At 54.8% G+C, this 11,450-nt stretch overlaps 1 protein-coding gene across 3 annotated transcripts in view; it reads left to right on the forward strand.

The window, feature by feature from the left end:
* cadm2b (cell adhesion molecule 2b) overlaps window positions 1-9,688 on the forward strand; it is an 813,462-nt gene extending 803,774 nt beyond the window's left edge. For 2 of the 3 annotated variants that reach the window (XM_072585798.1, XM_072585799.1), the window contains 2 exons: window positions 7,922-8,047; window positions 9,281-9,688. In XM_072585798.1, the coding sequence (XP_072441899.1) occupies window positions 7,922-8,047; window positions 9,281-9,399 (245 nt within the window). In that variant the 3' untranslated portion in view covers window positions 9,400-9,688. The remainder of the gene's footprint in view (window positions 1-7,921; window positions 8,048-9,280) is intronic. The other variant, XM_072585800.1, reaches the window with a different exon arrangement.
* The last annotated feature ends 1,762 nt before the right edge of the window (window positions 9,689-11,450 follow it).

Genomic DNA, 11,450 nt, shown 5'->3' on the forward strand with positions numbered 1-11,450 from the left:
GTCTGTCACTGTATAACACTGGGGTACAGTACTGGTGGGGACAGGTCTGTCTCTGTATAACACTGGGGTACAGTACTCGTAGGGACGGGTCTGTCTGTGTATAACACTGGGATACAGTACTGGTGGGGACAGGTCTGACACTGTATAACACTGGGGTACAGTACTGGTGGGGACAGGTCTGTCACTGTATAACACTGGGGTACAGTACTGGTGGGGACAGGTCTGACACTGTATAACACTGGGGTACAGTACTGGTGGGGACAGGTCTGTCCCTGTATGACACTGGGGTACAGTACTGGTGGGGACAGGTCTGTCACTGTATAACACTGGGGTACAGTACTTGTGGGGACAGGTCTGTCACTGTATAACACTGGGGTACAGTACTGGTGGGGACAGGTCTGTCACTGTATAACACTGGGGTACAGTCCTGGTGGGGACAGGTCTGTCTCTGTATAACACTGGGGTGCAGTACTGGTGGGGACAGGTCTGTCACTGTATAACACTGGGGTACAATACTGGTGGGGACAGGTCTGTCACTGTATAACACTGGGGTACAGTACTGGTGGGGACAGGTCTGTCACTGTGTTACAATGGGGTACAGTACTGGTGGGGACTGGTCTGTGACGGTATAACACTGGGGTACAGTACTGGTGGGGACAGGTCTGTCATTGTGTAACACTGGGGTACAGTACTGGTGGGGACAGATCTGTTACTGTATAACACTGGGGTACAGTACTGATGGGGACAGGTATGTCACTGTATAACACTGGGGTACAGTACTGGTGGAGACAGGTCTGTCATTGTATCACACTGGGGTACAGTACTGGTGGGGACAGGTCTGTGTCTGTATAACACTGGGGTACAGTACTGGTGGGGACTGGTCTGTCATTGTGTAACACTGGGGTACAGTACTGGTGGGGACAGGTCTGTGTCTGTATAACACTGGGGTACAGTACTGGTGGGGACAGGTGTGTCACTGTATTACACTGGGGTACAGTACTGGTGGGGACTGGTCTGTCACTGTGTAATACTGGGATACAGTACTGGTGGGGACAGGTCTGTCATTGTATAACAGTGGGGTACAGTACTGGTGGGCACAGGTCTGTTTCTGTATAACACTGGGGTACAGTACTGGTGGTGACAGGTCTGTCACTATGTAACACTGGGGTACAGTACTGGTGGGCACAGGTCTGTTTCTGTATAACACTGGGGTACAGGACTGGTGGGGGGAGGTCTGTCACTGTATAACACTGGGGTACAGTACAGGTGGGGACAGGTCTGTTTCTGTATAACACTGGGGACAGTACTGGTGGGGACAGGTCTGTCACTGTAAAACACTGGGGTTCAGTCCTGGTGTGGACAGGTCTGTCTCTGTATAACACTGGGGTACAGTACTGGTGGGGACATGTCTGTCACTGTATAACACTGGGGTACAGTACTGGTGGGGACAGGTCTGTCCCTGTATAACACTGGGGTACAGTACTGGTGGGGACATGTCTGTCACTGTATAACACAGGGGTACAGTACTGGTGGGGACATGTCTGTCACTGTATAACACTGGGGTACAGTACTGGTGGGGACAGGTCTGTCCCTGTATAACACTGGGGTACAGTACTGGTGGGGACATGTCTGTCACTGTATAACACTGGGGTACAGTACTGGTGGGGACAGGTCTGTCTCTGTATAACACTGGGGTACAGTACTGGTGGGGACAGGTCTGTCCCTGTATAACACTGGGGTACAGTACTGGTGGGGATAGGTCTGTCCCTGTATAACACTGGGGTACAGTACTGGTGGGGACAGGTCTGTCACTGTATAACCCTGGGGTACAGTACTGGTGGGGACAGGTCTGTCACTGTATAACACTGGGGTACAGTACTGGCGGGGGCAGGTCTGTCACTGTATACCACTGGGGTACAGTACTGGCGGGGGCAGGTCTGTCACTGTATAACACTGGGGTACAGGACTGGTGGGGACAGGTCTGTCACTGTATACCACTGGGGTACAGTACTGGCGGGGGTAGGTCTGTCACTGTATAACACTGGGGTACAGTACTGGGGTGGCAGGTCTGTCACTGTATAACACTGGGGTACAGTACTGGTGGGGACAGGTCTGTCACTGTATAACACTGGGGTACAGTACTGGTGGGGACAGGTCTGTCACTGTATAACACTGGGGTACAGTACTGGTGGGGACAGGTCTGTCTCTGTATAACACTGGGGTACAGTACTCGTAGGGACGGGTCTGTCTGTGTATAACACTGGGATACAGTACTGGTGGGGACAGGTCTGACACTGTATAACACTGGGGTACAGTACTGGTGGGGACAGGTCTGTCACTGTATAACACTGGGGTACAGTACTGGTGGGGACAGGTCTGACACTGTAAAACACTGGGGTACAGTACTGGTGGGGACAGGTCTGTCACTGTATAACACTGGGGTACAGTACTGGTGGGGACAGGTCTGACACTGTATAACACTGGGGTACAATACTGGTGGGGACAGGTCTGTCACTGTATAACACTGGGGTACAGTACTGGTGGGGACAGGTCTGTCACTGTATAACACTGGGGTACAGTACTGGTGGGGACAGGTCTGTCACTGTATTACACTGGGGTACAGTACTGGTGGGGACAGGTCTGACACTGTATAACACTGGGGTACAGTACTGGTGGGGACAGGTCTGACATTGTATAACACTGGGGTACAGTACTGGTGGGGACAGGTCTGTCACTGTATAACACTGGGGTACAGTACTGGTGGGGACAGGTCTGTCACTGTATAACACTGGGGTACAGTACTGGTGGGGACAGGTCTGTCACTGTATAACACTGGGGTACAGTACTGGTGGGGACAGGTCTGACACTGTATAACACTGGGGTACAGTACTGGTGGGGACAGGTCTGTCACTGTATAACACTGGGGTACAGTACTGGTGGGGACAGGTCTGTCCCTGTATAACACTGGGGTACAGTACTGGTGGGGACAGGTCTGTCACTGTATAACACTGGGTACAGTACTGGTGGGGACAGGTCTGTGTCTGTATAACACTGGGGTACAGGACTGGTGGGGACAGGTCTGTCACTGTATACCACTGGGGTACAGTACTGGCGGGGGCAGGTCTGTCACTGTATAACATTGGGGTACAGGACTGGTGGGGACAGGTCTGTCATTGTATAACATTGGGGTTCAGTCCTGGTGTGGACAGGTCTGTCCATGTATAACACTGGGGTACAGTACTGGTGGGGACAGGTCTGTTACTGTATAACACTGGGGCACTGTACTGGTGGGGACAGGTCTGTCACTGTGTAACACTGGGGTACAGTGCTGGTGGGGACAGGTCTGTCACTGTTTCACACTGGGGTACAGTACTGGTGGGGACAGGTCAGGTACTGTATAACACTGGGGTACTGCACTGGTGGGGACAGGTCTGTCACTGTATTACACTGGGGTACAGTACTGGTGGGGACAAGTCTGTCACTGTATAACACTGGGGTACAGAACTGGTGGTGACAGGTCTATTACTGTATAACACTGGGGTACAGTACTGGTGGAGACAGGTCTGTCAAAGTGTAACACTGGGATTCAGTACTGGTGGGGACAGGTCTGTCCCTGTATAACATTGGGGTACAGTACTGGTGGGGACATGTCTGTCACTGTATAACACTGGGGTACAGTACTGGTGGGGACAGGTCTGTCCCTGTATAACACTGGGGTACAGTACTGGTGGGGACATGTCTGTCACTGTATAACACTGGGGTACAGTACTGGTGGGGACAGGTCTGTCTCTGTATAACACTGGGGTACAGTACTGGTGGGGACAGGTCTGTGTCTGTATAACACTGGGGTACAGTACTGGTGGGGATAGGTCTGTCCCTGTATAACACTGGGGTACAGTACTGGTGGGGACAGGTCTGTCACTGTATAACCCTGGGGTACAGTACTGGTGGGGACAGGTCTGTCACTGTATAACACTGGGGTACAGTACTGGCGGGGGCAGGTCTGTCACTGTATACCACTGGGGTACAGTACTGGCGGGGGCAGGTCTGTCACTGTATAACACTGGGGTACAGGACTGGTGGGGACAGGTCTGTCACTGTATACCACTGGGGTACAGTACTGGCGGGGGTAGGTCTGTCACTGTATAACACTGGGGTACAGTACTGGGGTGGCAGGTCTGTCACTGTATAACACTGGGGTACAGTACTGGTGGGGACAGGTCTGTCACTGTATAACACTGGGGTACAGTACTGGTGGGGACAGGTCTGTCACTGTATAACACTGGGGTACAGTACTGGTGGGGACAGGTCTGTCTCTGTATAACACTGGGGTACAGTACTCGTAGGGACGGGTCTGTCTGTGTATAACACTGGGATACAGTACTGGTGGGGACAGGTCTGACACTGTATAACACTGGGGTACAGTACTGGTGGGGACAGGTCTGTCACTGTATAACACTGGGGTACAGTACTGGTGGGGACAGGTCTGACACTGTAAAACACTGGGGTACAGTACTGGTGGGGACAGGTCTGTCACTGTATAACACTGGGGTACAGTACTGGTGGGGACAGGTCTGACACTGTATAACACTGGGGTACAATACTGGTGGGGACAGGTCTGTCACTGTATAACACTGGGGTACAGTACTGGTGGGGACAGGTCTGTCACTGTATAACACTGGGGTACAGTACTGGTGGGGACAGGTCTGTCACTGTATTACACTGGGGTACAGTACTGGTGGGGACAGGTCTGACACTGTATAACACTGGGGTACAGTACTGGTGGGGACAGGTCTGACATTGTATAACACTGGGGTACAGTACTGGTGGGGACAGGTCTGTCACTGTATAACACTGGGGTACAGTACTGGTGGGGACAGGTCTGTCACTGTATAACACTGGGGTACAGTACTGGTGGGGACAGGTCTGTCACTGTATAACACTGGGGTACAGTACTGGTGGGGACAGGTCTGACACTGTATAACACTGGGGTACAGTACTGGTGGGGACAGGTCTGTCACTGTATAACACTGGGGTACAGTACTGGTGGGGACAGGTCTGTCCCTGTATAACACTGGGGTACAGTACTGGTGGGGACAGGTCTGTCACTGTATAACACTGGGTACAGTACTGGTGGGGACAGGTCTGTGTCTGTATAACACTGGGGTACAGGACTGGTGGGGACAGGTCTGTCACTGTATACCACTGGGGTACAGTACTGGCGGGGGCAGGTCTGTCACTGTATAACATTGGGGTACAGGACTGGTGGGGACAGGTCTGTCATTGTATAACATTGGGGTTCAGTCCTGGTGTGGACAGGTCTGTCCATGTATAACACTGGGGTACAGTACTGGTGGGGACAGGTCTGTTACTGTATAACACTGGGGCACTGTACTGGTGGGGACAGGTCTGTCACTGTGTAACACTGGGGTACAGTGCTGGTGGGGACAGGTCTGTCACTGTTTCACACTGGGGTACAGTACTGGTGGGGACAGGTCAGGTACTGTATAACACTGGGGTACTGCACTGGTGGGGACAGGTCTGTCACTGTATTACACTGGGGTACAGTACTGGTGGGGACAAGTCTGTCACTGTATAACACTGGGGTACAGAACTGGTGGTGACAGGTCTATTACTGTATAACACTGGGGTACAGTACTGGTGGAGACAGGTCTGTCAAAGTGTAACACTGGGATTCAGTACTGGTGGGGACAGGTCTGTCCCTGTATAACATTGGGGTACAGTACTGGTGGGGACAGGTCTGACACTGTATAACACTGGGGTACAGTACTGGTGGGGACAGGTCTGTCACTGTATAACACTGGGGTACAGTACTGGTGGGGACAGGTCTGTTACTGTATAACACTGGGGTACAGTACTGGTGGGGTCAGGTCTGTCTCTGTATAACTCTGGGGTACAGTACTGGTGGGGACAGGTCTGTCCCTGTATAACACTGGGGTACAGTACTGTTGGGGACAGGTCTGTCACTGTTTAACACTGGGGTACAGTACTGATGGGGACAGGTCTGTCCCTGTATAACACTGGGGTAAAGTACTGGTGGGGACAGGTCTGTCACTGTATCACACTGGCGTACAGTACTGGTGGGACAGGATTTTCACTGTGTTACACTGGGGTACAGTACTGGTGGGGACAGGTCAGTTACTGTATAACACTGGGGTACAGTACTGGTGGGGACAGGTCTGTCACTGTGTTACACTGGGGTACAGTACTGGTGGGGACTGGTCTGTGACTGTATAACACTGGGGTACAGTACTGGTGGGGACAGGTGTGTCACTGTATTACACTGGGGTACAGTACTGGTGGTGACAGGTCTGTCACTGTATAACACTGGGGTACAGGACTGGTGGGGACAGGTCTGTCACTGTATAACACTGGGGTACAGTACTGGTGGGGGCAGGTCTGTCACTGTATCACACTGGGGTACAGTACTGGTGGGGACAGGTCTGTCACTGTAAAACACTGGGGTTCAGTCCTGGTGTGGACAGGTCTGTCTCTGTATAACACTGGGGTACAGTACTGGTGGGGACATGTCTGTCACTGTATAACACTGGGGTAGAGTACTGGTGGGGACAGGTCTATCACTGTATAACACTGGGGTACAGGACTGGTGGGGACAGGTCTGTCTCTGTATAACACTGGGGTACAGTACTGGTGGGGACAGGTCTGTCACTGTTTAACACTGGGGTACAGTACTGGTGGGGACAGGTCTGTCTCTGTATAACACTGGGGTACAGTACTGGTGGGGACAGGTCTGTCTCTGTATAACACTGGGGTACAGTACTGGTGGGGACAGGTCTGTCTCTGTATAACACTGGGGTACAGTACTGGTGGGGACAGGTCTGTCACTGTTTAACACTGGGGTACAGTACTGGTGGGGACAGGTCTGTCTCTGTATAACACTGGGGTACAGTACTGGTGGGGACAGGTCTGTCCCTGTATAACACTGGGGTACAGTACTGGTGGGGACAGGTCTGTCTCTGTATAACACTGGGGTACAGTACTGGTGGGGGCAGGTCTGTCTCTGTATAACACTGGGGTACAGTACTGGTGGGGACAGGTCTGTGTCTGTATAACACTGGGGTACAGTACTGGTGGGGACAGGTCTGTCTCTGTATAACACTGGGGTACAGTACTGGTGGGGACAGGTCTGTCTCTGTATAACACTGGGGTACAGTACTGGTGGGGACAGGTCTGTCTCTGTATAACACTGGGGTACAGTACTGGTGGGGACAGGTCTGTCACTGTTTAACACTGGGGTACAGTACTGGTGGGGACAGGTCTGTCTCTGTATAACACTGGGGTACAGTACTGGTGGGGACAGGTCTGTCCCTGTATAACACTGGGGTACAGTACTGGTGGGGACAGGTCTGTCTCTGTATAACACTGGGGTACAGTACTGGTGGGGGCAGGTCTGTCTCTGTATAACACTGGGGTACAGTACTGGTGGGGACAGGTCTGTCCCTGTATAACACTGGGGTACAGTACTGGTGGGGACAGGTCTGTCACTGTTTAACACTGGGGTACAGTACTGGTGGGGACAGGTCTGTCTCTGTATAACACTGGGGTACAGTACTGGTGGGGGCAGGTCTGTCTCTGTATAACACTGGGGTACAGTACTGGTGGGGACAGGTCTGTCCCTGTATAACACTGGGGTACAGTACTGGTGGGGACAGGTCTGTCACTGTTTAACACTGGGGTACAGTACTGGTGGGGACAGGTCTGTCAGTGTGTCACACCAGATCTTGTCCAGTTGTGTTCTTGTGTTGGTTCCTGGTTGGTTTTCCTGGCTGGTCACCCAGTGTGTGAGAGACTGAACTCCGAATTGACTCGGTGATTGAGTGGAGCTGTGCATTGTTGTCCTCTGTGCTGTGACTGAGCTGCTGTGTTTGTGTCTCTGTAGATCCCAGTGCCCTGGCTGGACAGTCTGGTCCTGATCATGCTGTGATTGGTGGAGTGGTAGCTGTCGTTGTCTTCATCACCCTGTGTTTGGTGATCGTTCTCGGGAGGTACCTGGCTCGACATAAAGGTAGGTTGGGGTTTGCGGTCAGTGTGCTGCCCTGTTTCCCAGCAGGCTGTTCCCCACATGTCAGAGGTCACAGTGACAGTGGCCTGCTCTTTCCCCGTCTGCTCATTCACATGGTAGGCCACGGGGATTTGCTGTCACACGTGATGTCGTTCATGGAAATACATCTGGATGCTGTCTCTCTTTATTCACTGATCAGAATTAAAAAGCTCATCTCGCTTCGGGGGCTCTTGGTAACTGGATTGTCCTTTTGTCCTGTCAGTGTGTTCATTCCTGAGGTCAGGGCTCACTGGGAGGTCAGCATCACTTTCCTGACCCTTGTTTCACTTGAACTGAGTTGAACTCAAGTCCCAAGCATTGCTGTGGGTCTGGAGTCACGTATAGACCAGGCCAGGTGAGGACAGCAGATTTCCTTCACTATTTAGTGAAGCAGATGGGTTCTTCCATCAATTGGCACTGCTCACTATTAGATTAGCTATTCATTCCAGATTGCATTCAGTGCCGTTTAGGAAAGGAAATTGTACATGTGACTCCAGAGCTTGACTCTTACCATCCCTCAGAAATGGCCAAGCAAACCATTAAGTGTGGGATTTTCCCAACTCACAGCGACATCCAAAGTCAGGGCAGTTTGGAAAAACACAGCGTGGCAGGCAGCATCCGAGGAGCAAGAGAGTCAATGTTTCAGATATTATCCCTTCATCAGGAATTCATCAGGTTTATGCCCGAAACCTCGATTCTCCTGCTCCTCGGATGCTGCCTGACCTGCTGTGCTTTTCCAGCACCACACTCTCAGCTCTGATCTCCAGCATCTGCAGTCCTCACTTTCTCCCAGTTTGGAGAAGGGAGACCCTGAGTCTGTGTCTGTCCCACCGTCGGGCAGGAAGGTGAGGGAATACTCCTCACTCACCTGGACGGGGGGGGGGGGGGGGGGGGCAGCTCCAACAACAGCTCAACCCCGTCCAGGTCAAAGTGGAACCACCAACACCAAGCAGTGGGGCTGAATGGCCTGTTGTCGACTCTGTAATTCCTGCATTTGCTCTGAACTCTGTAGCCAGTGGCTAAGTTGAGATGGTCGTTTGAGAAACTGTCAAACACAGCAGACCCACAATTCCAATGGACTAGGAATGGGTCTGGGTGGGTTGCTCTTTGGAGGGTCGGTGTGGACTTGTTCGGCCAATGGGCCTGTTTCCACACTGTAGGGAATCTAATCTAATCGAATCCCTTGTGTTGTCATAGGAACCTATCTGACCAATGAGGCGAAGGGAGCTGAGGATGCCCCTGATGCAGACACAGCGATCATCAACGCTGAGGGGAGTCAAGCAAATGCAGAGGACAAGAAAGAATATTTCATCTGAACACCCCACATTCCTCAGAGATTCAACCTGACGGCTCTTAGAAACTGGCTCTTCACTGGACTTTCTCAAGTAGCAAACCCCACCCCCACACCCCAACAACCCTCACCCCCTCAACCCTCACCCCCTCAACCCTCACCCCAACAACCCTCACCCCCTCAACCCTCACCCCCACAACCCTCACCCCTTCAACCCTCACCCCCACAACCCTCACCCCAACAACTCTCACCCCCTCAACCCTCACCCCAACAACTCTCACCCCCACACCCCTACAACCATCACAACCTCACCCCCAAAACCCTCACCCCCCCACCCCCACACCCCAACAACCCTCACCCCCTCAACCCTCACCCCCTCAACCCTCACCCCAACAACCCTCACCCCCTCAACCCTCACCCCCACAACCCTCACCCCCACAACCCTCACCCCAACAACCCTCACCCCCTCAACCCTCACCCCCTCAACCCTCACCCCAACAACCCTCACCCCAACAACCCACACCCCAACAACCCTCACCCCCTCAACCCTCACCCCCTCAACCCTCACCCCAACAACCCTCACCCCCTCAACCCTCACCCCCTCAACCCTCACCCCAACAACCCTCACCCCCTCAACCCTCACCCCCACAACCCTCACCTCCTCAACCCTCACCCCAACAACCCTCACCCCCACAACCCTCACCCCCTCAACCCTCAGCCCCACACCCCCCACACCACCACCACCACGCCCCCATACCCCCTCAACCCTCAGCCCCACAACCATCGGCCCCACACCCCCCCCCACCACCGCCACCATGCAAACACACCCCCTCAACCCTCACCCCAACAACTCTCACCCCCACACCCCTACAACCATCACAACCTCACCCCCAAAACCCTCACCCCCCCACCCCCACATCCACACACACAACCCCCACCACACCCCCTCTCCAACATACCCTCCCTCATCCCTCTCTTCCCCCCATTCCCTCCCCCAACATCCTCCTCCCACACTCCCCCACAGCCTCCCTCTGCAGCCCCTCCTCCCACACCCTCCCCACCCCTTCCCAATACCCTGCCCGACAACCCTCACCCCCACAATTTCCCCCATCTCCAATACCCAAAATTTAGGAACTGACTGTCACCTGGACTGATTCAATTAGCAACTCCTCCCCTCCCCTCCCCACACTCCCTGTCCCCCTCCCCACCCCACACCACCTCTCCCCCTCCCCTCCCCTCCCCACACTCCCTGTCCCCCTCCCCACCCCACACCACCTCTCCTCCTCCCCTCCCCTCCCCACACTCCCTGTCCCCCTCCCCACCCCACACCACCTCTCCCCCTCCCCTCCCCTCCCCACACTCCCTGTCCCCCTCCCCACCCCACACCACCTCTCCCCCTCCCCTCCCCTCCCACACTCCCTGTCCCCCTCCCCACCCCACACCACCTCTCCCCTCCCCTCCCCTCCCCATACCCCCGTCCCCCACCCACCCCACACCACCTCTCCCCCTCCCCTCCCCTCCCCACACTCCCTGTCCCCCTCCCCACCCCACACCCTCGACCCCCTCCCCACCCCACACCACCTCTCCCCCTCCCCTCCCCACACTCCCTGTCCCCCTCCCAACCACACACCCCCTCTCCCCCTCACCCTCCCCTCCCCACCCCACACCACCCTCTCCCCCTCCCCTCCCCTCCCCATACCCCGTCCCCCACCCACCCCACACCACCTCTCCCCCTCCCCTCCCCACACTCACTGTCCCCCACCCACCCCACACCACCTCTCCTCCTCCCCTCCCCTCCCCACACTCCCTGTCCCCCTCCCCACCCCACACCACCTCTCCCCCTCCCCTCCCCTCCCCACACTCCCTGTCCCCCTCCCCACCCCACACCACCTCTCCCCCTCCCCTCCCCTCCCCACACTCCCTGTCCCCCTCCCCCACCCCACACCACCTCTCCCCCTCCCCTCCCCTCCCCATACCCCCGTCCCCCACCCACCCCACACCACCTCTCCCCCTCCCCTCCCCTCCCCACACTCCCTGTCCCCCTCCCCACCCCACACCCTCGACCCCCTCCCCACC

Source organism: Chiloscyllium punctatum, chromosome 15, assembly GCF_047496795.1.
Source record: "Chiloscyllium punctatum isolate Juve2018m chromosome 15, sChiPun1.3, whole genome shotgun sequence".
NCBI lineage: Eukaryota > Metazoa > Chordata > Chondrichthyes > Orectolobiformes > Hemiscylliidae > Chiloscyllium > Chiloscyllium punctatum.